General features: G+C 35.6%; 1 protein-coding gene across 1 annotated transcript; it reads right to left on the bottom strand.

Annotated features, from left to right (window-relative positions):
• Window positions 1-1044: 1044 nt before the first annotated feature.
• LOC149801229 (importin subunit alpha-1-like) lies at window positions 1045-26311 on the bottom strand. Its single transcript, XM_089955298.1, has 12 exons — window positions 26246-26311; window positions 24160-24415; window positions 22288-22425; window positions 21283-21470; window positions 17515-17687; window positions 17074-17156; window positions 14975-15185; window positions 12592-12701; window positions 11298-11474; window positions 9716-9898; window positions 6610-6759; window positions 1045-3259 (listed from the first exon to the last, which is right to left on the bottom strand). Exons 2-12 carry the CDS (start codon window positions 24220-24222, stop codon window positions 3164-3166), a joined length of 1572 nt encoding a protein of 523 aa, XP_089811424.1. The 5' UTR covers window positions 24223-24415; window positions 26246-26311; the 3' UTR covers window positions 1045-3163.
• Between the last annotated feature and the right edge of the window lie 174 nt (window positions 26312-26485).

The following is a 26485-nucleotide window of genomic DNA, read 5'->3' as shown; positions in this document are numbered from 1 at the left end:
CACACATCCTGGAACATAGAAGCTTTTGGACTTAGTAAAATGTTTTCTGAGCTTTTCTGAAAATAAACAATTACATTTACTCAGCTCAAAAGTCAGACTGATGCTCTCACTGGTGATCTCCATATTTCTCTATGCCTGGACTATAACAGTGGACTTGGAGAAAAGGATACAGGCTACAGAGATGAGATGTTCCAAAAGATCCTTGGCATCACCAATAAAGACCATATCACCAATGAAGAAATATGGCAAAGGATAAGACAAGCCATTGGACCTCACAATGACCTCCTGATCATGGTGAAAAAACGTAAACTGCAGTGGTATGGGCATGTCTCACGATCATCAGGACTTGCCAAGACAATCCTACAAAGCACTGTACAAGGAAGAAGAGGCAGGCAAAGAAAGAGGTGGGAAGATAACAGTCGAGAGTGGACAGGCTCAACACTGAGCAACTCACTCAGAAAGACAGAAAATCGAGAGGAATGGATGAAGCTGGTTGTTCGGTGCCCCAACGGTCTTCCAGACTATGGGACTGAGGAGGAGGAGGCCAATTTACTTCCATTTAACTGTGTAGTTATCTTTTATTTCTTTTAAAAAACTAATTTGGATGCAATTGTTATCATGCAAATCACTATGCTAACCAGACATTAATATAAGGTTGTACATATTTACCACATCCAAATATGATTTTAGGAAATCTTACACACATACACAACTAGTCAATAGTTGCCATTATTAATGGCATGGTTTTGATTTATGTTTGGAATTGTGACCAGATCAGTTAGTGTAATTATAAATTTCTTTGGTACAACCAGGTATCCCAGCATGTGTAGAATAAGTTTTGTGTCAATGTGGTCTATAATGTTCTGATGTTTTATAACTGTCATGCCTTTATATTAATTTAACCAACACCATTACCAGGTCTTGTAATATTTTATAACTGTCATGCCTTTAAGATTCATTTAACCAAGATCATTACTAGGTCTTGTAATATTTTCCACATCAGGACACAAAATAAACCATATACATTAAGAAGCAATACAAAAATCTTGATGAAAATATGCTTTATTATCCAACGAGTGAATAACAAAATATAAATGTAATGGCGTATTGTCTCTATGGAATGCTGCACACAGGAACTTGAAGATGGATCATGAATAAAGAAGACGGATCATAAATAAAGAAAGATTTCAGAGGAGACGAGTAAAGTGAGAGAAATGACAATATACAGAATGCCTATTTACACATCATACATCACTCAGTTAAGAACTTCCATTTGCAATTGCTCCGAAGAAATGGGCAGCATCATTGTGACATAATGAAGCTGGATGTGAAATTGCACTTATGTCTATCAAGTCAAAATGAAATTCAACACAAAATACACAATAGTTGCAATACACAAATTTTTAACTATTCGGACATGATGGCATGCACTGTTACAATATATAAATAAAAATCTGACTTAACATCAACTACATAGCAATATATTTTCTTCTGTATTTAATCATATTCCTATTAATCAGCATCAATCCATTTGTATAAAAATACAAAGAACTTTTCAAAGTAGATAATGCAACATCCTGAAATACAGTGCTAAAATCCTGATTTCAGCATGCATACAACTTTTATTCAAATTAAACATTAAATGGACAATTACTTCCATGATTTCTCCTTTCATGACACTTGGATGTATTACAGCGTGACAAAATCAGCTACATGAAGTTTGACTTGCCAAATGAACAATATCGTCATCATGCAAGCTGACTAAAATTAGATCTCCACTGTCCTACATGAAGATCCTACCGTAATGGCTTAGGGGCATGTTCTGTTGACGTATTACCATAATTGTTTCTTTGCTGGAAAATTGAGCAGTGTGGCTAAACAGCATCAATTTGGTACAAATGGTCTGATTCACTTTCAAATGTTTGAAGTTACATTTCCATTGGTTAATTCAGAAGTCACTAGAACATGACCCCTCAGTGGTCGCTGTCAGATCGTGTAGGACAGTATTGATCTGATTCACTTGGATTGTGTTGTAATAATTCAACTACAAAAAAAAAGGCATCCAAATTTTCACTCTGCATTCTTGAAAAGCAATTTTCAAGCTATCAACATCTCGTGAAAAGACATAATTGTACACATGAAGAAAATTGTTAAACACCACTCAAGGTCAGAGACCCCAAACAGATTTTTTTGATGTTTGGGTTTGCAGTGTTACACTAAATAAAATGCAAACTGCCAACCTGTCCTGGTAGAACATGGAAAATTAAAGACAATAACATTCGAGACCAAATCCTCCGTACATTAATTTTCCTCAACAAGCATTGCAAAAGCAACATAAAAGTACAGATTACATTTTGTACAAAAATTCATATCCATGTTAGAGTCAAATGACAAAATATTTTATTATTCTTAAAAATTCTATTTTGGATGAAATGAAGAAAAGTGAAAAAGATTTAGACAATAACTGCATCACAAAACTCTTCGAAAATTCCGTTTCAATTTGAACTAGTTGCCATATATACTCGCATACAAGCCAGATATAACTGCAGTTTAAAGTTAGATCTAACAACAGAGTGTATAGGCTTAAGTATATGAAATTCATCATCAATGAAATATTCAAAGGTCATGGGAGAACACTTAAAACAAGACCAAGGGAAAAAAATGTATTTGATTTCAATAATATTCATTAGGTACAAGTATGTATGCCCAGCACACAGGTCTTTAAGCATCTGAGTAAAGTTTTACAGACCCTGTTACAAAGATGAAAATGTTGGAGTATGATCAGTGCCCAATGCTTACCAAGTGCAAGTTGAGATTTTTGAAATCTCTAAAGCATAGAGAAGCTATTGTAGACACTATACACCTAACAGTAGATATTGAGCATTTTCAGACAATGTCATTGTATCACAAGTAAATATTGCACCATCACAAATTACAGCAACTTCTTCTAGGGTTTATTACATGCATTTTTATCTCTCTCAAGTTACAAAGATGGTAAGAACAGGCTGCTTCAGGTTCATAGGTGTCCAGATTACAGGTGAAATAGAAAATACAAAAACCCATATGTATGACTTGCTGATCAGTGTCCCAAGGTTAAATGCCGTGAAAATCCCTTCTGACAGTGATATCAGCAAGTCTTGTATTCATTCTAGTCCTTGTCCATTCAGAAAGAGAACTGCTGTTGAGGTGCTGAGACCTCTGCAAACTTGTAACTTGTTGCACCATCCTCTGTTTGAGGGGCCAGACTTTCATCGTCTTCCTAAAAGTAAAAAAATACACAATATATTACTTGGCAATTCTTGTTTTATTTCAGTAAAATTTTACTTCCTGATCACTAGATTTTACTTAATTCATTAAATTACTTGTATGCAGTAGGATAGTTTTTCCCGGTACACATCAAGGTCGGGTTTCTCCACTCCCATTCTTTGGTTTCCCAACTCACTCTCACCCCATTTTTGTCAGGCAAAGAACAAGTTTCTTGGGCAAAAATTTAAAAATTTATAGGTACTCTCTTTTGGATACTTCTTCCCAAAACATAAGCTCCATCAAGGTTTCACTTTCTTAAAATCTGATTTGCAGACTTATGCCAGATTTCCTATCTGCTTCATAATACTACATAGCCTGTATGTTAAACATGCTTTTGAAATATTTCTTTGCTGCACCAAACGGGACAATAAAATTTAGTTTAACAAATATTTATGTGAAGCCAAAGAAATGTTTCCAATACCTCTACTGGTGGCTTGAATTATGTCGTGGAAATCACTTGATGTAGTTAAAACTATACTGCACAGAACACATTTTTATATGCATGACTTTAAAGTAATTTGTGGGAGTTTTTATGCACAGGTGGTGTCTCTGCTGTTTGCGAGTCTGTTGAGGCAGGACCTATTAGACATTTGTACCAGGAATGATGAAACCACAAAGAGTATGCAGCCCTTGACAGATTCTTGCTGTGATCCACAAAATCCTTGGACATCTCCATGACTTCCTTTTTTACAGACATGAATCTCTGCAGAGTGCATATCTGGATATCTTAGCCACAGTGTTCAGCAAGCAAAGAAGCACAACTCGAGACAACAATCCCTCTTAGTCAAAAAGAGATTGATGTGTGAAGACACCACTAGACCTTAAGCTCCTTCACTTTGCTTGGAACTATGTTCAACTAAAAACCGTCAGGTTTACTTAAACCTTACTTGGAACTATGTTCAACTAAAAACCGTCAGGTTTACTTAAACCTTACTTGGAACTATGTTCAACTAAAAACCGTCAGGTTTACTTAAACCTTACTTACCTACAGCACAGTTCCACAAACTGCAGTTTCAAACCCAACGGAGCCCAATGGCTTCTTGCTAAATGTCAACTTAATTCTTAAATTTAATTTTTGTGTGGACCGTGGCAACAGCAATCATCTTTCCCACCATGTGACATACTCAGGTTAACACATGATGACCACTAAACATATTTGTTGCCCTTCCTGCTTTTTGTAAGACATTTATTGTCTCTTTTGTCTAGAACTGTCGCTTGTTGCATGCAATTTAAAAAGAATAACAGCTTCATCACACAGACATTTTGCATCACAAAATACCTGCAGTTTAAAGCATCTGTGGTAGATCTGGAAAGCAAGTCTGGTTCAATGACCAATGTCACTAATCTACTATGAAACCAGGATTGGAATCAAACATGGACAAGCCATTATATGGATGTTATTGCAAACAATTGCATTTCCTTAATTTGTGCTTTTATTCCACAAGTCTGTATTTAAGGGGCATTTCCTTAAGACATACAGCAAAACCGTAAGGGTTGGCAGGTCTGCTAATATACCATTTGTATGAAAGAATATTTAACTTTGATAAATACTGTTTCAAGTAATAATTTAAAAAAATATGAATTGGTATTGTTTTTACATTCCTTTTACTTTTAAATGTCCCCAGTGAAACGAAATGATTGACTGAAGCTCATGCATATGTACGAGTTCTTTAGAAAATGTGTACCTGTAATATAAAACAAGAGAGGTTAAAGCTTTAAGCCTAACAACATGAAAACAGTGGCATTGAAACTGCACCAAGTCTGTCATTACCTTCCAGTGTTTTGCATATATACCATTATACAAAGTTTTGTACCATTCATCATCTATTATTTTCTAAATCAGAAGACTTGTTTAACATTAAATATATCTGCCATTGTTTGAAACTTTTTAAAGTACTTACAGTTATAATGCAAAAATGCAAGAGTAGGACAGCAGTTGTCAAGATGCTTAGATGCTGGTAACCTATGCATTTCTGTCCCACTGTTGTAAAGTACAGTTACAGCATAACTTTATAATTAGGACATAGGTACTGCCATCATGCTGGCTACCTATTCTGTTGCTGTATTGCAAGTCTATTCCAGCATAAATAGAACAGTTTCAGTAAATGAAAAGCTGCAATTACTCAGATGGAAAGTGTTCTTTTGGCAAATATTTTTCAGCATTAATGCTGTTGACTTAATGGCATATTGCTGCAAATATACCATTGTTGTAATGGAAATCTACTTTCAACCAGAATCAACTTGCACAAAATTTCAAGGCAAAGTAAGATTCCATTAGATTTCTGTCAACTCTGGTCTCACACATCTGTAGCTCCGTATGATAATGATCCATTCAGAAATTATATTCCTTAATTTCTGTTACTCAAGGTAAATGATCTCTCTACACACACATCTACCACACTGCAAGTGGCAGCATTGACAAAATGAAAAACAATATTCAATCTTCCAAAGGCAGCTTCCTGGTTTATATATATATACAGTTAAACATGTATACAGCAGCAAAAACTGAGAAAATATAAAGGTGGCCATTGTAGACAGGTGATCTCTGAAGGCAGGTTCAGCTCTCAAACTTGGTTCATGACAAAATTGAATATAATATGTACCAAATAGCAGTATTATTATTATCATCAATGTCATTATTATTAGCAATAGAAGTAAGCTCCCAAAATACATGTATTTAGTTTAGCAATTTAGCACAAAACCCCACACCCAAATCAGCTATCTATATGCACTCCAACATATCTTTCTCTTTCCTACACATGCAAACTTTTAACTCACAATCAGTAAAAACGGTTCCTAAATAAAATAAATGATTCACAGCTTACCTGTAATTGTGACACACACGACTGACTTTTTGTTAGGGCATTTAGTACAACTTTGCATGAAAACAGGTGTTCAGACCTTTAACAACTGATGGATTAAGAAGGTCTCAGTGACCTATTTTACACAGGATGCCACTTTTTTCCAGATCAATTACAAACTCAACTGTTACATGCCACCAGTAAGCAAGTAACAATGTTAAAATCAAGATTTTTGGCTGCCCTTCATGTGCCACCTTATGGCACACGTACTTAGGTTACCGACCCCTGGAATAAGCTGTCACTCAAATGCAAAATGAGGGAATGACAAGAAGATTTCTGTAGCAGCTACACCTTAAATGCAAATTTCCTCTGACCTTTCTCCCCCATTTTGATATTTGGATATTCATGTTGGGATGTAGGGTCAGAGTCAACTGCCTACTTAAAAGTTGGAATTTAAAACGATTTAAATATTTATGAAATCTAGTGAAAACATTTCACTCACCTGTTCCCCAAAGTATTTTTCAATGATTTCGAGGGCAGCCTGATAAACAGAACTGTTCTCATGATTTTGCAGAGTCTCAATCTTATCCAAGCCACCCACCTCCTCTATCAATAAACAAATAGTGTCAGCTTGACCCAGCTTCTCTGCTGCCTGGAAACAGAAATATATGGCTTTTGCAAACATAAAATATTATATTAACATACTAAATATTAGCTTGTCCCAGGAATATATCTCTGATATGACAATTTAATCAGCAACCTTATAAAACTGACCTTTTTGTAGATTCAGCAATGTGAAAGTTTGTTTATAAAAAAACAGTTTTGTGGGTGGTCCCTTAAATTTTCAAATGGACCACTGTTTTTGTAACATTGCATTGATTTATATAGGCCATTGGCACATCTCAAGGGCTGATGACTGGTACAAGACAGCATTTCGCATCAACCGAATCCAGGACATAAAAGTGGCCTTTGTCAACACTAAGCTCCCATGAACATAGGGGCCCAAATATTCTAGCTACGCCATTGCATAGAGCTTATTTTGAATTGTCTTAAATCATGCTGACATTAATAAATCTTATCCTATAGTGTACTGCTTTAAAAATGCCAGAGAAACTAACTATACCAGGAATGCTAAATAAATAAACAGCATAGCTGCCAACCTTCCAGGCTCACAATTAGTGAAAATAGGGATAAAAAAGTCGTGAATTTGGACACGAATTTGTGAAAAATACCATGACAATAACTCCATCCACTCTAACTACTCCGACCGTCAATACTACACTATATCAAGTTCGCAAAATAAAAATAAAACACTACATATATGCAGAAATATTTATTTATCAACACATGATACTGTGGCAGACTTGAACTTCCTCAACTGCTTGATCGTAAATTTGTTTTCTAAACAGTTCCAACTTCTTGCCTGCTGGTAGATCTTGGGGACTAAAATTGTTGACAAATTTTCTGCAGCTAAGGAGGCCCTAAAGTCTGTCTTTTTTCCTCACTAAAGAAAATACTCTTTCGCTGTCACTGTTGCTGTAAGGAATGCACATGAGCTGCAGCATTTTTGGTTCTTCCACAGGAAAATTTGGAAGCAATTTTCGAGTCCGGGAACATATGTCAGAACAAATGTTTAGCATGGTCTCCAGCTGATAAAGGTAGATTGTGTTCGACACAAAAAAACTCACAAATAATGCTTAAGCATTGGTAGCCTGCGGGTCTTCCGCCAATGGTTTTAAAATATTCCAGAGCTGAAATCTGCGAATTCTTAATTTTCCCAACTTCTACGTGTTTTTTGCAACCGACATTCTTCCTCACATTGTCTCTGCGATTGCACACCGAGTGCAAAAAGCATGAATGAATATCAATGTTTAATGGCAAAATGCACGGCCAATTTTTGATATATTCCAAATTAAACTTCACTTTTTGAGTAATACATTTCTTTTTCCTTGGTGGTGAAGACATTTTCAAAATCTTACATGCGATGCTGAACGGTAACGGTTTATGCATGCGCGGAGCAAATTTCCTGTTAGGCCCTAGTTTCTCTCAAAAGCACTTGTAAAACTACTCTTATACATATAGATTAAAATAGGCTAAAATGCTTGCAACCAGGCCAACTGTACTAATTGGCTGTAGATCTAATATCGTGACCAGCGGTACCGGACCGTTTCGGCAACTGCGAATATCACGACTAGCGCTTAACGGGAAATCGGTTATGTTATTAAAGAGTTAAAATAATTGAGGATCGGAAAATTCGTGAATTTTTGTCTTACAGCATGAATCTGTGAATCGCTGAAAAAGTCGTGAAATTCACACCAATTCATGAGGGTTGACAGCTATGAAACTGCACGCGAACATGCACATCAACACGTTCTAATACAGTGTAGCCATGAAGAGCCATGCGGTCAGAGAACGCAGAAACTAAATCTACATAGGTGAAAAATTTCACACATATTGCCGTTTTTGTAACATTGCATTTATTTATAAAGATCATTATATAGGTCATTGGCACATCTCAAGGGCTGACTGGTACATGAAGGCATTTCGCATCAACTGAATCCAGGACATTTGTGTCCCTATAAAAGTCCATTCATGATCATTAGAGAGGGACAAAGGAATACAAAATTTCTCCTTGACAGCTCAAGCATGATCCTTGTTAAACATGCACCTGGTCAGGCTTTATTTGAATATGAATTGTTTCTCTTTTTGTTGTTCAATACTTGAAAGTTTGTGAAAAAATTCTTTCTTCTGTTGATCCAGCCAGGCCAGCTGCCTCAAAAAGTTCTTGAGCAAGACATAGTTCCATTTAATTGGCATGCTTATGCCCGTTAATATTTTGAAAATGCTGTTAAAAAGCAATAAAATTAGAACATTGCAATTTCCAAAGCTATCAAGCATTCCCAGTAGCATAAATATAGAAGAACATGGCATGCAGCACATACATCAAGCAGATCCAGACACGATGATCTGCAGATTTTAATGATGGCAGTCAGAAAAAAGATCCCAACTACTTACCCAGTCCAAATTTAGTGGGTATGTAATGTCAAAACTAAAGATTTAATTAAGACATCAACTGTAAATCCAGTTGCCACAGGTCAACTTTTTTTATAAATAAAAAAAAAGCCTCACTGACCAAAAAATGAGTTTGCAGAATATGAATGCCTCACCAGTGCTTAAAATGGACCAAAACACTAACCCTAACCAATGTTGGACTGACGGACATACATACAGACAGAGGAAACAATACATGCTCAGCGTCTCATCATGTGGCATAAATATAGAATCTCGTAATCAAAACACAAATCAACACCAACATCCCTGGTACTCATTGATGTCTATGTCGGGTAACCAACCCCAACTCTCCCCAAGGGTTTCTTGTAGAGAAATGCCAACCCATAAGCATGCTTATCAGGAATTCTAGTGTCTTTGGAACATAGGCAGCCCATCTGGAATGGATAATACATTTGTTAAACATGGTGCACCTCCTTTGAGCTGTCGAGGGATCATTCTATGCATCTCTCTCCCACTGTAATGATGAAAATATGGAGATTTGTTAAATTTAGGGGGGACAATCAACCTGGAATGGTGTGTTTGATGGCAGTACTAACCAGAAGAATATTGGACAAGGCATCCAAAATGACAAGGATGACTTTAGACTCCTTAACCGTCAGCATATCACACAGGGCAGGGATGACTCCTTGGTTGACAATGTAACCAATCTGTTCCAGATTGCCGCCTGAGGTTAAATTTGTCACCGCCCATACTGCCTCTTTCTGGCTTTTGAAATCACCCTAAAAACAAAAAAAACACGTCAACAATAACCATCAGACACTCAAGAAAATAACAGCAAAGCTCACTTTCATGAAGCTGCTCTGGTGGCCTAGTGGTTAAAGCGTCTGCCTCAGAAGTGGAAGGTCGTGGGTTCAAACCCCGTCCGAGTCATACCAAAGACTTTAAAATTGGTACTAACAGCTGCCCCACTAGGCGCTCAGCATTAAGAGGTTAGTGTTAGGACTGCTAGCGATATGACTCAAAAATGGTTAAAGCTACGTTAAAAATCCTAATCTCACACACACACTTTCATGAATGCTACCAATTGTATCTAATCAGCAATTTTACTAAAAGGTGATAAATTTAAGCTGTTCTTAACAGTAAATTCCATGTCTGCAGAAGACCTGCCAACCCTGACAAGATCGTTTCAGTAAGGCAAGTAATTTTTTATCCTAAGGTTTGACCAGTTTTCAGTAAGGTGCAACAAAATATCATGCACTGATATTGTCAAGTTGGAATTTTAAAAATTCAGTATTCCAATCAGAAGCTATGTTCATCTGTAAAGTTTGTAAAATTCATATACACCTTGTTTACCTCAAGTACAGTAGCACAAACTTCAGTTCCATACCATATGCAGCTCAATGGCTTGTTGCTATCTCTCAACTTGGTGTAATGCTTGGAATTTTTTCTTCATTTCACACGACGGCAATTGTGTCTCCATGCGACATAATCAAATCTACATGTGATGTCCATTCCTGCTTTTATTTAGAACAATCTGAATATTCCATTTTTATTCTTCTGTACTAATTAAAAAAATTTTTAAGAGGTTTTTTTCTTTTTTTGGTAGATGGATATAATTTTTAAAATATTCTATAATTAGCTATTAAATCATGCAGTCGCTTTGCATGGAAAAATGTGCAGTTTAAAGCATCTATAAAGTTGGTATGGTTCTCTGACTAATTCCAATGAAGTTAATGTGAAACCCAGATTGGAATCAAAGACAAGCTAATTATTCAGATATTACTGCCCCAATCTTATTTCCACAGTGTTCTTTTTTCCCCTTAAGTCTGTATTTTAAGGTCATTATTATAAGACTTAATGGCAAAATCACAAGGGTTGACAGGTCTGTATGGATGACAACTGTCCAAGCTATATGTACTTGACCTATGAAATCTTGTTATAATTGTTAAAACCTATTGACAATTTGGTGTTTTACGCCCAAAAAACAAACAAATGGGTTATTTAGCATCAAGGCATCTGGAGTAAAATGCCTTATCCAAAGTTCACTGGCAGCTGACCTACATTGATCAGCCTTATAGCTGTCCAAGCACACTAAACACACACACACACACCCAGGACTCTGAAAAAAAAGTGTAACACAATCATTAAGATGGCAGGTTTCTTGGAAAGTGCCTCTACCTTTCGAAGAATGTGTACAATTAAAGGCATCAGCCCTGCATCTATTACAGCCTGGATCTGGTTAGTATTCCCAGCTGTGATGTTGGATATTGTCCATGCTGCCTCCTTCTGTATGTTGATTTTGTGATGCTCCAACAGTTCATGGAACACTGGAAGGGCACCTGCTTGTACTACAGTCTGAAAATAATATAAAGTCAAGTTAGAGACTCTTGAATGCTTATTACAGGAATTCGTTTATGGTTAGTAAACCTTTGTCTCATTTAAAAGTACTAGGCAGTCATTTTGTGATGTCATAACTTCATGCAAAACAATACTATAATGTACGAACCATCCAATTTACTTCAGCCAGTTCACCAGACATTTTATTCAGTTTTATTGAATAATACAAGTATTAAATGTAATGTGATAAAGAAAATATTAAATATATTTCAATAAAAATGTATGAAAAATGTTAAAATACTTTAAACAAGATTCATAATGAAATTTATGAAAAAACTATTCAATGCAAGTAGCTACTCGCAAGTGAAAAAACATTACTCATAAATTTTACATTAACAGAAATGAAAGATACATTTTACGCTTATCTTTTGATCAATGATATTTGATATTAAAGTGTACATGAAGCAGATTATGACTGGAGGCCAATTTCTGGCCAGGTTAAGAACCAAATGGGTCATTGCTAAAATAATCTGTTATGTAATCATGATGGTGCACAGTAAATCATTACATACTGAAGTTTAACAAATGAATAGACAAACTGAATGGTTGAGAGTAATGGATAGAAAACTGATGAAGCATAATTCCAGCAGACAGTGTGTGTGCATGCAGAGATGGATGTGGGGTCAATTTGCAAGGTAATCGATGTACATCTAGCACTATAAAAAAAACCATACCAAATGCATGAAATTCATGCAAAGTTTCAAGTCCATCACCTAGTATCTCAATGAATTCTTATATTCACAAGTACTTTGCAGACATCTACACCAATAACTTCCCCATGCTATAAGAGGAAGCAAGGTTATGATGATTTTTAATATTTTAATCAAGCTGGCATTGGACTTTAACTCGAGGCTTGTGTGTTCAATGCCCATACAGACCAAACCAGGTTGGTTATCTCAATCTACCCTTGGCAAGAGTACTTAGCTCCCATTTCCTCAGCATAATTTTGACACTGTATAGAGTGCCTTTAAAAGACACACCCCACCCCCAATAAAAAATTAGAACAGATTCATGAAACTTGGAACTTAATCTGGCACTTAACTTAAGGCCAACTTCCTAAGCAACAAAGATTCACCTGTGTTTGATGATCATCTCCAGTAACAATGTTGCCAACTGATCGTAGAGCTGGTGTGATCACAGATACTTCTTTACACTGCAGAAGTTGAATAAGCCGTGGAACAACACCTGCAAGATTCACAAAATGTATACAGTCCAAAACAAAGATACCTGAGGTACAAGATTTGCTTAGCAATATCATATCAAGAAATTGTTCAATACAAAAAAGCTGTAGACAGTATGAACTTTAGTAAGCTAAAAGGAAATAAGTGGTTAAATTAAATAGTTTTTGTTGATTTTGAAACAAGATGTAGTCATCACTGTTCAAGTAAACATTTGGGACACTGAAAAGGCACTTTCAATGTGGAGCAGTCTCCCAATGATGCAGGTCAAAATTATATAATTTTATATCAACTCTTCAGGTGATGAGATTGCCCAGAATATATATTTCTTATGTTAAATTATTTTTTTAAAAAAAAGGCTTTTGAGGTCCACTTTTAACCCAGAGATCCGCCAAACCCACAATACCATGTATGCATCAGTGTAACAGCTCTCAGTATCAAGGTTAAGATAATAGAGGTAAAAAAACAGGGTGAATAAACTAGTCTGGCACTACAATCAATTTTTTTTTTCAAGAATGCCCAAGTGGGATTTTTTAAAACAGAATCAATAGCATTTTGCTCTGTTTTTAATAATGTTCTCACATCATAGTAATGCAACTCTTAAAGATGAATGCACACATCAAGACGTGCACAGTATTGTTCATCTAACCACAATACCTCAACTGAAAAGATCATATAGAGGTAGATTATTCTCCTCAGTCTTGCACATCGAGTGCAGGGGCTTGTGGGTTGCCTTCAATATTTTCTGTCATCAGTGGATGGACATCAATGTCTCTATTACTGCTAGCTAAGGCCAAAGTCATGAAAGGTGATACAAACTACAATGGCTGCTGAGTATCTAGTTTGAATGCATATGGACTATTAAAAAAATTCCAATCTTATGGTCGTCAGCCATGTTGTTATGTAGTGTTTGATGCCAATGCTGTTACCTATTTTTGAGGTTAAAGTCACCCATAATGCAAGGACAATTTATTTTGAGGATAAAATGTCAAAAGAGACTGAACGTATTATAAATGCCGGTAGATAATGAGTGTCCACTAAACTGAAAGGAGAAAATTCCACGGTGCAGCTTAATCAGATATTCAAACCTCTTGATTTCATGAGCACATGATAAATCTTATTGCAATAATGTAAGAGACCAAGAACTCAATGCAGACAACAAAGTTAAGGTGGCCAAACAGTTGAACCAAGTAAGATCCGATTTTTATCATATTTTAGTACCATATTTATAAAAGTCCCTTCATCCTTAACATAATTAAAGAGAAATAAGCATCACACTGGAATGGTGAACACTTTGCTCCAGTGAATTCAACTCTGCCCCTGCCAAAGAATGGGAACAAGTCTACGTGTAAATACTTCTGTAAATATTTCAAGTAAAATGACTAATCAACATTTTCATTCTCTCATGAAAGTCAACAGAACAAATAGCACAAAAGACACAAATCAAAGATTTGTTAATATATGCATAAAGACTACCATGTCTCTTGGCTATCAGAATTTTCCCTTACTCAGAGCATAAATATCTTTGTTTTAAATCACACTGCCCTTGTTTACCACTGTTGATCATGAGACTGATTATGGTCATGTGATATGAAGAGACAAGTAGATGGGTGGTAATTCAAGCATAACCAATTTTTAAGTCTTTAGTATGACTCAGCCAGGGCTCAAACCTGACACCTCCTGCATCCAAGGTGGATGCTCCAACCACTTTGGACATAAAAATAAAAAAAGTGACAAATATTTAAAGTATGTAAAATAACTTAATAATGCAAAAATTAGGTTTGAGAGTGTACATTCCACAGATAAATGGTGATCCATAACATATCCACAAATGTAGCATGCTTTCTGATGATTACAATTTGAAACAGTTGCATCCATGAAAAACAATCAAATCTAGAACTGCACAGATGACTATCTTTAGCAAAATTTGTCTGAAATGTGGTTGAATGCAAATATTAGTATTGTGTTTAAAGATGTTAGGTGACAAAACATAGGAAATGTACTTTTGTACCACCTTTCACAGAATCCCAGGTTTTTCTAAAGAAAAAAATGAAACGCCAATTTTTAGTGTATACTTCACCTTTTGAAGAATACATTTCTTTCCTTTATCAATATCAACAAAATTCCTAAACTTAAAAAAAGCTGTCTTCATCAAGTTTATCTATGTGCATGTGCCATTTTTAATAGTAATAAAAAAATCCAGGATAAAATGTTATTTTGTTCCAGATTTAAGCTGGATGAGAATTTTGGAATTCTTTGCTAGGGAAAATTCTATCATACCAGCATTGATGACTTCTTGTATTTTCTCATTGGTTCCATCAGTGAGGTAAGATAGTGCCCAGCAGGTATCCGTCAACACATCCTTGTCTGGACTGTAAAGCAGGCGAGTCAGTGTTGGCAAGAATTGTTTTACAATTTCAAAGCGAGGGGGTGGGTTTTTGTTGCGGCATAAATTTGACAGTGTCCATGTTACATTTCGCAGGAATGGAGCCTGAAAGAAAAGGAAACATCTAATTTTCTCAAGAAACATTTTCCTAAAAAATTGTCTATCGTCTTCAATCATATCGAGGATATCTGCTTCAAACGAGTGAATAATGGATATATTTCATCGAGTGGATGAAAAACTCAGTATTTTCACGAGTGGCAATACTAGAGTTTCTCACCCACGAGATGAAATGTATGTTATTCACTCGTTTCAAGCAAATATTCTTTTTATTTTACGCTCACATACGTTGCTTACCTAAAGTTTGTGACACAGTGAATTAGCAGATTTCTTACGTACATAAGCAAAAAGTAGTTCACTGATAGAAAATCAAAGGGAGGTAAGAATGTTCTGACCCAAAAAAAGTTCCTGTAGTGAAAAAATATTGTCATTTTTTCACTACAGTGAAATATCAATATTATTTTAATTAGAAAAGCAAGTAATTCACTGCTTAGCATAAAATAAATAGAGGATATTTGCTAGAAACGAGTGAATAACGGATATATTTCATCGAGTGGATGAAAAACGCAGTATTTTCACCCATGAGATGAAATGTATCCATTATTCAATCGTTTCAACCAAATATTCTTTTTATTTTATGCTCACACACGTTGGCTACCTAAAGTTTGTGACACGGTGAATTAGCAGATTTCTTACGGTAATGGCAGCTGTTTACCATACACGTTCTGCTGTGCTATGTGTACCTGCGCACAAAATTAGTTCCACATCAGTTTGATAAAAATTAACTGATAATTCCAGAATAACAAACTACAAGTTTCAAGGATAACAGACAGGGATTATTAATAAGAAAACAACTACTACATAAGGAAAAAGTAGTTCACTGACAGAAAATCAAAGGGACGTAAGTATGTTTTGACCCCCAAAAAGTAGTTCCTGTAGTGAAAAAATTGTTATTTTTTCACTACAGTGAAATATCAATATTATTTTAATTAGAAAATCAAGTAATTCACTGCTTAGCATAAAATAGACCAATTTAATCTGACATTGTTGATCTGGCTTTTGATAAGGATGTTCAATCTCCATTTCTGCTTTGCAGAGTTTTATTTCATAAGTTTTCACTTGGTCATTGCATAAATTTGTATCAGCAACTATTAAGATAATGGACATTTTTAAAAACTTTATAAAGCATAACATTTTATTTAATGTGGTTGTATCGGGACAAAGTGGTCCATTAAATGTATGAGCACAACTATGTTGTAAAATCTGTTATTAGTATTGCGGACATGAAAATTTAATACAATACATTTCACACTGGTTTATTGTTTAGTAATGAATTATACAGAGTTTCAGTCGGTTTTAAAGAAAGGGCCAAATGACTCCCTTCGTTAGAAGTGGACCAATAGTGTGATGACAATTGACCAAACACTTGAAAAAATAGCAAGTCTATTTTAACATGTTATTTGCATGAAAAATTAAATAACCATTTTACGCGAGATATTCCTCTATATGCCTTGTGACCATAATCTACCAGTGTGAATTGATTAAAAGTATATATTTTTATGCCACTCCAATATTATAGTCGTCATTCTGTGCAAAGTTTGAACTTTTGAGCAGTTTCCTGAGGTTGTGATATTTTTGTTTTCTCTTGCCATTGCAGACTATTGGTCTTTGTTGTAGGTAGTTTCACTTTGATTTTTAGTGTTGGTTTTTTAGGGTTCTCACATATGTTGCAATTTGTTTGCATTCACACAATATTTATGACAATTTTTTTACAGGATGCAACCAGATAAGTACACATCAGTACAATGCTTCTGTGCAATTAAGCAAAATGTGGCAGCCACAAAACTTTTTGCTGCATGAACACTATTGTGGACTTGTGCACAAATTCAGCAAGGGCACATCCTGACAAACATGTGAATGGAGAAGTAAACCTTACCGGTGAATCATTTTTAACCAATCTCAGCAATGGTTCAACAATACCACAGTCGGTCACATAATCTCTCAGATCAGCACCATCACCTGCAAGAATAGGGAAACACTTAATGTAAAACAAGAGGGATTAGTCATCAAACTACAGATGCGAAGTTAAAGAAAGTTAAAGATGTGACGAGGCAACACCACTGTTGTGGAATCATTTTCACAATCCAATCATTTTCAATTTGGGTTTCTTCAATTTGAGCAGCCCTGTGCTTCAGTTGGACAAGAAAAGATCACCCCTCACTTCTGCTCCAAACCCATGGAAAAGTGCTACTATTTGTTGCTGACCTGATATGAAAGTGTCGGTAGAAAACTTTGTCATTTACTGTGCAAGGTACTTGAAATAAGCAAGTTTTTTTTAAATAACTTGGTACATTTCATTGTTCAGTAAAGTCCTCACCTGCAATGTTTCCGAGGGCCCAGACAGCCTGCTCACATACATTGTAACTTTGTGAACCAAGGAGTTTGATGAAGTGAGGTACTGCTCCTGAGTTCACCACAATCCGTGTCTGCTCACTTGTGCCAGATGCAATGTTTGTCAGTGCCCATGCTGCCTCAAACTGAAGGTCTGGTCTGTTGTAAAGAAAGCAGGAATTTTCAAAGACCAAAGCAAATGAAAAAAACCACTCTCTTTGCTTGTGTAACAAAGCCTGCCAATAAGGCAAAGTCAAGTATTTGTGACCACCAAAAACACGTGTGCAAGATCAGGAGAAATCAAATTAATTACCTACTCAAATATGAAATCTGAACCCTCACTGATTCTGTCCTGATTTTATTTATCCCATCAGCATATTCAGTGACTGTTTGAATGTCTCAACATAAATTGACATTCCAGATTTGCTCTCCATGTAAGATGCAAAACTTTAACAACCACTAATGCAAAGTTTCTCTGCTGCTTTGCCAATACTCTGATGTGTCATGCATGGAATAAGCTACATTAAGTCCCCAATGGTGGTTTACCCTGGACTGAAACAAACAGTAACCATTCAGAATTGACTGCAACATATACACAAGTGAAACCATCAAATTAAACCAGAGTAGACATGAATTGACAGTAACTTTGCATAGTTATTAAGATACATACTTCATTATACAAGAAACACCTTTATATTGAACATGCAGTTTAGACATTATCTAGCATGGAATCAATTAGGCAGAGACATTACATTGTCAGCTTGTTAATTTGTAGAAGGCAAGCTGGTGTTAATACATTTTCTTTATAAGTGCCTGTGCCTGTGATAGATTGGCTATTTAAAAAATGAACAGGTAAGGAACTAACAATTATTCATGACTGAATATTAAAGTAACTTGCATAGACCATGTATCAATTTCGATTGATTCTCCATCTATTATACCAATATGTAGCAGTATTGCAAAAATACAAGTATATTGATGAATCGTTTAACCCCTAAATATAAAAAAAATGAACTAAGTTTCAAAGCAATAAATTCAGTCACATTCCATTCAACAAGGCCAACAGCTGTGGAAGAAATCAAAAAACAAAGATTTGAGAATATGCGTATCATTAGATGACCATGAACTGTAAATTTTCACAATGGTCCATGAACCAGACAATTGGTACCAAATTTGCTAACATAAATATACCCAGAGTTGCTTACCCCGTCCAATAAAAATATTAAGGTTGGGCAAGAATAAAAGTAGGGTAGCTACATTACATAGTAAGATGATTAAAAATACTAAAAACTATTAACAAACCTTAGTTATTAATGGATAAGATGTGGTCTTCTGGCTACACAATAATTTAATTTAGTTGTAAACAATCCTTAAGGGAACCCAAGGGTCCAGGAGACAATTCAAACACTTGTCTAGTGATAACCAGTTAAGTATATGCATGTTTTAACATTGATTTTCTTTGCTGTGAAATTCTTGACAGAATTTTATGGAATCTTGATTAATGGAACTTTTTTCTAAGAAGTCAAACATTTCAACAAGAACATCCACTTTCCCATGAAGTCTGGCAGAAGTTTTTTTCTGCTGCTGGGTAAATCCAATATGGGCAACCAGAGCAATACAATTCTGGCTGTATATGTAAAATATTCCTTTGTTTTTTCAGTGTATCCCCAAGGAGTGTAAAACTGAGGGTAAAAAAAACCCTTTGGTGTCAGAACTGGGGGGTCAAATAAAAAATGTGGGGATCAAAAATATACTGACAAATTTTCATCCAACTCATACTTTTTCACCTTGAAATAGGATATTGCAACTTGCACAACATTCTCTCTCTCTCTCTAAACATACAAATAAACCAACATGCACAGTTAACAAACAAATGCATTGTCCATTCAAAGAATAATTTTATTAGTTAATTTTTCTTTTAAAATCGTACTTTTAACAGTCTCCTTATAATCTTATTACATACAAGCCAATACAAAAAGCCTAATAAATCTTTTTAACCAAATGGCAGTCAATTTACTGCCTGTCATAAAATGTGTACTATCATCAGTTTCATTGTACTTCGTCCTAGAACAAATTTATCCAAAAATGAAGAAGGCTAATGATTCATCTTGTTTCTAATAAGTTACACTTGAACTTTAAGGTCTTTCTTTTATTGCAGCAAAGTTAAAAACCAACAAAATCTGCAATGACCCCCTGACTGTAATCCAAATAAATGCATTTGTCTATGCAAGTTTACTGATTTCGTTGTTGTGAAAGAATGTCTTGGGTTATAATGTGTTCTCCAGATATCTTGTGGCAAACGAGGGCAGATTTGTTAAAATTCTTAAACCCTGTCACGAAAGGATTATTCACTTCTGCAGTCTTCGCAATCACGCTATCAGAAGTCACACCGGTAATCCAAATGGATGTGCCGTATTCCAGTCAAGGGAATTATTTTCTCCATTCTTCATTAAAGTTAGATCCAGAGTCACTCTTGTGTTCTGCTTCTTTCACTTTCTTCGCTAGTGATTTTTAGTGCACGACGTTTTAATCTGGAGATCACTTTCTAGTGCAACAAGCATTGAGGTTAAACATCAAGATGACATCTTGCCGAGGTCAATGGAAATTGCGTGATAGCTCGCGAGATATGGGGAAGCTACTCCGTCATAGCACTGCCTATGCTAGTCTGGTTCCTTATTTCGTATTTTCCCCGTGTTCCACTCCGCTATACGATTAGAGAAGCCCAACACAGGAAGTAAACAAAGCGGGGAACCAGTCAATACCTATGCTCGAAGTATACACGATGCCACCCTTCGTCCAACGCATTGGATATTAAATAAAAGATCCTGATTGCATTATGCAAATCCCTTGCATCAAAAAAACGCACGGCAACAAAATGTGTGTCAATTTTCTCCAGCGTGCGTCTCTGATGCACAAATGTGCGTAAAGGGAAACAGTTTTTTTCAAGCATCACATTAGCATTGTCACATCAAGTGAAATTAAATTATATGAAGACATTTTCAATTTCAGAATTATTTAAATATATATTCTCCAGTGGCCTTCTCTTCAGAAATAGACCATATCCTAGAAATAACTTGCCCTCCCTTATTGTCAAAATGTCGCAGCACCTAGTCCAAGTCAATACTTCCCTCTGTGGCAACAGGAAAGGATTTCCATTTTGATTACGTTTTCCTACTTTATTAAAGAAAGTTAATTTACTGTTGCTAAAGCTCTACTTTCTGCACATTTGGTGACTATTTTAGAGTCGAGGAACATTTTGACAAACAACTTAACTTGCATGGTCTGCCATGCTGATCTGTTGATAATGTCCCACAATCAATTCTGTCAAGTACTCGATTACTTTATTCAAACAGCCATGTTTCAGGCTTGTTTTAAACAATATATCCTGTCATCCCTTTAATCAACATGGTACACTTGTCCATTACCCTATCCATGTTCCTGTTAATGTAATCAAAGGCACTCTAAGCCAAGCACGATATTAAAATGGGTCACAAACCTTGAAAATGTGTGTTGAGAAAAGGCTAATTTTGGAAAATACGAAGATAAAATCTGAATTTAATTTGATGTTTTACCTTCCCTCACATAAATGTATGAATTTATAGGAAGGATCAACAAATGTGTATTTTTCAAGGATAAAATCAACTTTTAAGAACGTATGGACTTTTCAAGGTTGTAGGAACTATGTCAACATGCATTATAAAAGTATCACAAAAATAACTGCTCTCAAAGTCCATCTACAATCTAACCAAAATACCTGTCATTGTGAGAGAGAAATTCCACCAGTCTGGGGACGATTCCAGCCTGAATAATGTCATTTATTGGTGGATTCCTCTCCTTGGACAGCAACTTTCTGGCCCCTTGGGTTGCCAGAATCTGATTCTTTTCATCATTACCCTGTATCCCTGCAATAATCTCCACAAGTGTCAATCCCTGCACATTTTGCTGAAAAAATAAAGTAGAAGATACCATTATACCCAAGACTAATCTGTTCATTATATGTAAACTGTTCTGTGCCAAGAACCCCCTTCAGATTCAGGGATTAAAACAGCTTACCCCCCCAAAAAAAGAAATTTCTCATGCATCTCCAGGGCAGTGAGAAATTTCACACAACTGAAAACATGCACAAGACTTTCAAAACCATCAAAACATGTCAGAAATGTTTATCAATTAAACAACAGACTGGTTTTCCAAATAACGTATCAATAAAATTAATCTGTTAGTCAAAGTTCACTTTTGAAGAACCTGTCCATTTTCAGTGAAATGGGTTGTGTACAGTTGCTACAAATAGTAAATAAGGAAAGTGATATTGTGCTATTCTTATGCAGTAGTCACCTTTCTAAGAATATTCTCAAATTGATTTAAGTGAAAGAGATGATAATAAAAATGACAAGCTTTTTATTGCTTTATATTCATTTTTTTTTTACTGTAGCAGAAAAGTGTAATCAATAGCGAGTTTAGCGGAAAATAATTTGGTGAGAAAAAAGGGTAATGATTATGCCAGAATGGTTGGCATGTATGTCTTAGACAGTTTTCTACAAATGATCAAATTTATAATTTGAATGATTTCATCTAGATCACAAGGCAAAGCACATGATCAAGGGATGGAAAACAAATAGCACATTAGACTAAATATTTTATACCAGGCAGTAAAAATGTTTTTAGAAGTTTACAGTGATGCCTGCATATGTGAAAATAGTGTTGCTTGCCAATTATGCACTGACCATTGATTTATGACATTCAACATGTCATTGCCAAGTACCTTGTTTCCAGCATCTTGCAGAGGACTAGTGGGTTCATCAATATCATCAATGGCTACATTTCGTCTCTTCAGAAACTGGTCATCCTTCCGTTGCTTTCTTAGTTCTACAGACACTTCATTTCTACGCCTTCTCATTTCCTTAAAAGAAAAAAGGCACAAAAGATTCAAAACCTATTGACACAGTGAAGGTTTGATATAATGAACTTATCAAATGAATGTATTCAGATAAATACCCTGTCAGTCATTTTGCCACCAGGGTCTTACAAATTTCAAAATTAGATTCTAACCAACAGCTGTAGTCCAGAGAAAGCCCTTTAAAACCTAATGCAACATATGGTACCTCATACTCTGTACAATTTAAAATGATGTTAATGCTTCAGCTAAAATTTGTTTTGTATGTAACAGCAACAGTTATTTAGTGTAGATGCAACTGTAAATTACCTAGCCTAAAGATACACTGGCATCTTTTGACCCAGTTGTCTTCTGTCCTTCAAAAATAGCTCAAATCATAATATAAACTTTGCAAAACCAATGTCTAACAACCATTTTGCTGAATCAAAGAAAATTTTCCAATATTTTCAAACTGTTCAACTCGCATTATACACAATACCACATTTTTGCATCACGATGAAGTCGCCTTGTTCCATATTCAGTGGAGCCAGCACAATTCACAATAGACCCCAAGTAGGACAACAGGCACTCAGAAGGACATTCAACAACAGATCATCTAGATTTCTTTACACTGGATTTTAAGCAAGCTACACATTAATGGACAGACCTTTGCAAAAAATCTACTTGTGTGCTGGCAAAACAAAATTTACATATCTAAGCATTTGGCTATCATGTCTCTCTGAACCAGACATCACTTGCCCACATGTATAATGAAAATAGTTACATTTCAATCTGAAGGTTCCATAGTAAAACAAATGGTTCCGGGTTTCTAAGGGTTAACAGTTCAAAAGCATGGTCAGTGTTCCAAAGGTAAGTTGGTCAAAGAGAAGGAGTCACTAGTTAAAGATTTAAATGGAATGAAACGGTAATATTTAATGTCAGAATTAAAGAAATTTTATTCAAATATGTTTGCATTTGTGAACTTTTATCAAAATACTTTCAAATAAACAGTCAAAAACCTACGGACTATTTTTTTTTCTACATTATCCGAATCTGTTGATTTCCTGAACCATGTAACTGGAAAATAGAGCTCAAGTACAAAAAACAATTCAAACTTGTGAAAGGTTGGACAAATAAACCTTTGGAACATCACACAGTTCCTGATGAAAATAAATCTTCCATAATACACTACATGTAAAGTTTCAAAACTTTTGAAGTTCTCTGCTTTATGCAAACAAGTCTAATTTTCAAGGTCCAATTGAAGTAAAGAATATACCAACATATGTTTAGGGAATTTTTCAAGGGGTAATGAAATCCTGGCGCAACTTAAGAAAACAAAATGACACGATACCATTCATTAACGAGGCTATCAACAGAGTTATAGACCTACTCTACACTGAAATGCAATGGGTCAAGTATGCCAGTGTATTGGCCACATGGGATGTGAACGACATTTTGGAAACCATTCAGCTTAAGGGAAGAAAAAAAATATTTGTTAAATTAGTTATTTACATGTACTAGGTTAAGGAGTCAACTGCATGACTTTTTAATCTTTTTTAAGTCTGCAAATCATCAAGATTTTCAAGGAAGTAATTAGATTTGAATTTGTTTCCCAATTCCACTAATTATTTTCTTGTTTGTTGAGCAAGCTAGTTTTATGTTTACTGGCGCTCTTTGCATCTAGATGGTGTATGTATAGTATAGAACCTTAGACCATCAGTATTACAATTATGAAGGACAAGAATCATAGTAAATTCTCACATCTAGACCTCGGCCCTTGTTCTTGTAGACTCGGATGCGGTCCTGATTCTCTTGGGAAGGCATCTTTTGGTGTTGTGAATTCTTTATCAGATGTGAACAAAAATCTTCCGGGACGTGTTTGATGATCTTGATAACAGGTGGTGGCTGCTGTTCACAAAATGAAAGCCTGCTCTATCCAATCTTGCTTAATGTAAATATGAGCAAGTGAAGATCAAATACAAAAAATTAAATTCTCAGTTTAGAATCTCCAATGAACCTGAAAAGAGAAAATGAAGCAATTGAACTGCATGTTAAATTGGGCAAGATCCTTTGTCCAATTGAAAATTTTACAGGAAATAAAAATATAAAAAAAACACTTAGCACTACAATCTAACCAAAGAATCTGTTGAAGTTATGGTAAAATTTTATGGGATGTCTCATTGTGGTGATATATGCTTGAAAAGACATAGGGGATCAGAAGTTTGATGCTTTGCGATGCCCAGACTGTCATATCTGATATTTATTTGATAAGCAAGGTAACAAGCCTGAGCATGGCCTTGCTTACAATACAGTAACTAATCCAACAAACAACCTGCATGGCTACAACCATCACTTATTTTTATAATTTCCTTAGTGACATATATTTAATGGAAAATTTGCATGCAAATGGATATGTATGCATGTGGCAGTCATAGTAAACCACAAAGGCTTTCCCAAATCTTTCAAGAAACCGACAGTTATTAAAAGACTTAAATCTAGCAGGAGGAAACAAATTTAAGTGCACCAGTCTGGAGGCAAGAAAAATGTTTTTGTCTCCACCCCAAATGACCCATAATGCAGGTTCAAAGGTGTGATGGCCCCAACATTTTTGATGTCCCTCAACCACATGCAATCTACCACTATAAAATAACATAGTTAAGTTGGACAATTATTAACCAAAAAAGTGCTACTCCCGTCAGGACTTTAGAGCTAGTGAGGGATCTGATGGGGGATAGTATCAGTAAGCATAAAGAATCTGGGGTGGAAATGGATCATCTATGGCTATAGAAGTACTACACCCAGCTAGTGAGGGATCTGATAGGGGATTCAGTAAGCATAAAGGTTCTGGGGTGGAAATGGATCATCTATGGCTATAGAAAACAGTGCGGGTCACATCAATGACTGAATCTATGGAAATAAATGATAATATCACATGAAACAGCTCCAAGGTGAGAAACTATATTTGTGCTCAGTGTGTGGTGTGCATCTCTGCCGGGGTGTATGTCAACATACTTCACAAGGTGAACTTTGTGTAAATAAATTTATGTTGCAATCGAATTAAATTTTTGGGGTACTCAAGACAGGCTATGGATGGCGGCCAGTATTAACGGTGGAGGAAGAACCCTGGAAAATCCCAGAAAGGACCTACGACCCACGATAAGCTACTGGCAAGTTTTCTCACAATGGCAGAACCAGAGACTTAAACTCACGCAGACAGGCGAGATGGCAATTGTCCGTAACTGTGAGCGCTGTAGACCACTAGGCAACTAATGCCACCATCCCCCCAAAATAAACTAATTGTAATTGACATCGGTAAGCACGTCTTGGAGCACGTGTTTGAATGCTTCTTGTGAATTTTTTTTTACAAATATCGAAGGGGGTTCTTTTTTTACAAATAATTTTGCAGAAACCATTCCAGTATTCATATATTCTCCCTATTTAAAAAAAAAAAAAAAAAAAAAAACATCATTCCATGTTACCATTAACAAGCTTCTGAACGCTACTGTATGGCCCTCAAATAACAATCCAATTGGGGATCATTATGAAAATAAACTACAATAATTAGCAAATTCACTATGGACTAGTAACAACAAACAATGTCACAAGAAATAAATAATTAAATCAGAATATTTTGTACAAGATCTCCATACGTGTAAAATCTTTGAATTCAAAAAACTGTCAGTTCAAATTTTAAATTTATCGGATGTGTGTCGTGCCAGTAAATCTAGTTCTGATATGGTAGAAATTGATATACGCAAATGGCATCCAGCAGGCGACCATGCACATTTATAAACTTACAGGTATACCTTGAAATTTGTGAACCAAAGTCCACATATCTCATACCTACCTTTCCGACCTAGAGCTGTCAATTGACTGGATTCAAATTCTGCGGGTATGCGTATGTCCTATTTCCATCGAAAATGTGATTGGCCAAAGTAGACGGAAGTAGAAAACCATTAGTTGTAGCTATGGAAACATGCCAAAATATCAAATTATAACAACAATAACATATTCTTTCATATATGTATACAAAGCATAGCTGCACATGAATATATCAGCAAAGAGTTAATATATTTTGTCGAAAAGA

The sequence above is a fragment of the Sinohyriopsis cumingii genome, chromosome 4, assembly GCF_028554795.1.
Source record: "Sinohyriopsis cumingii isolate HCF-2022 chromosome 4, ASM2855479v2, whole genome shotgun sequence".
Classification (NCBI taxonomy): domain Eukaryota; kingdom Metazoa; phylum Mollusca; class Bivalvia; order Unionida; family Unionidae; genus Sinohyriopsis; species Sinohyriopsis cumingii.
Note: the sequence above shows the minus strand (reverse complement) of the source record. Positions and strands in the feature narration are given on the sequence as shown.

Coding starts and splice junctions, on each gene's coding strand:
- LOC149801229 (XM_089955298.1), bottom strand. CDS start 24,222: ATGCCTTCCCAAGAGAATCAGGACCGCATCCGAGTCTACAAGAACAAG. Junction 15,186..17,073: donor TGGTTAAAAATGATTCACCG/GTAAGGTTTACT, acceptor CTTTTCTTTCAG/GCTCCATTCCTGCGAAATGT. Junction 12,702..14,974: donor ACAAGAAGTCATCAATGCTG/GTATGATAGAAT, acceptor TGAATCTTGCAG/GTGTTGTTCCACGGCTTATT.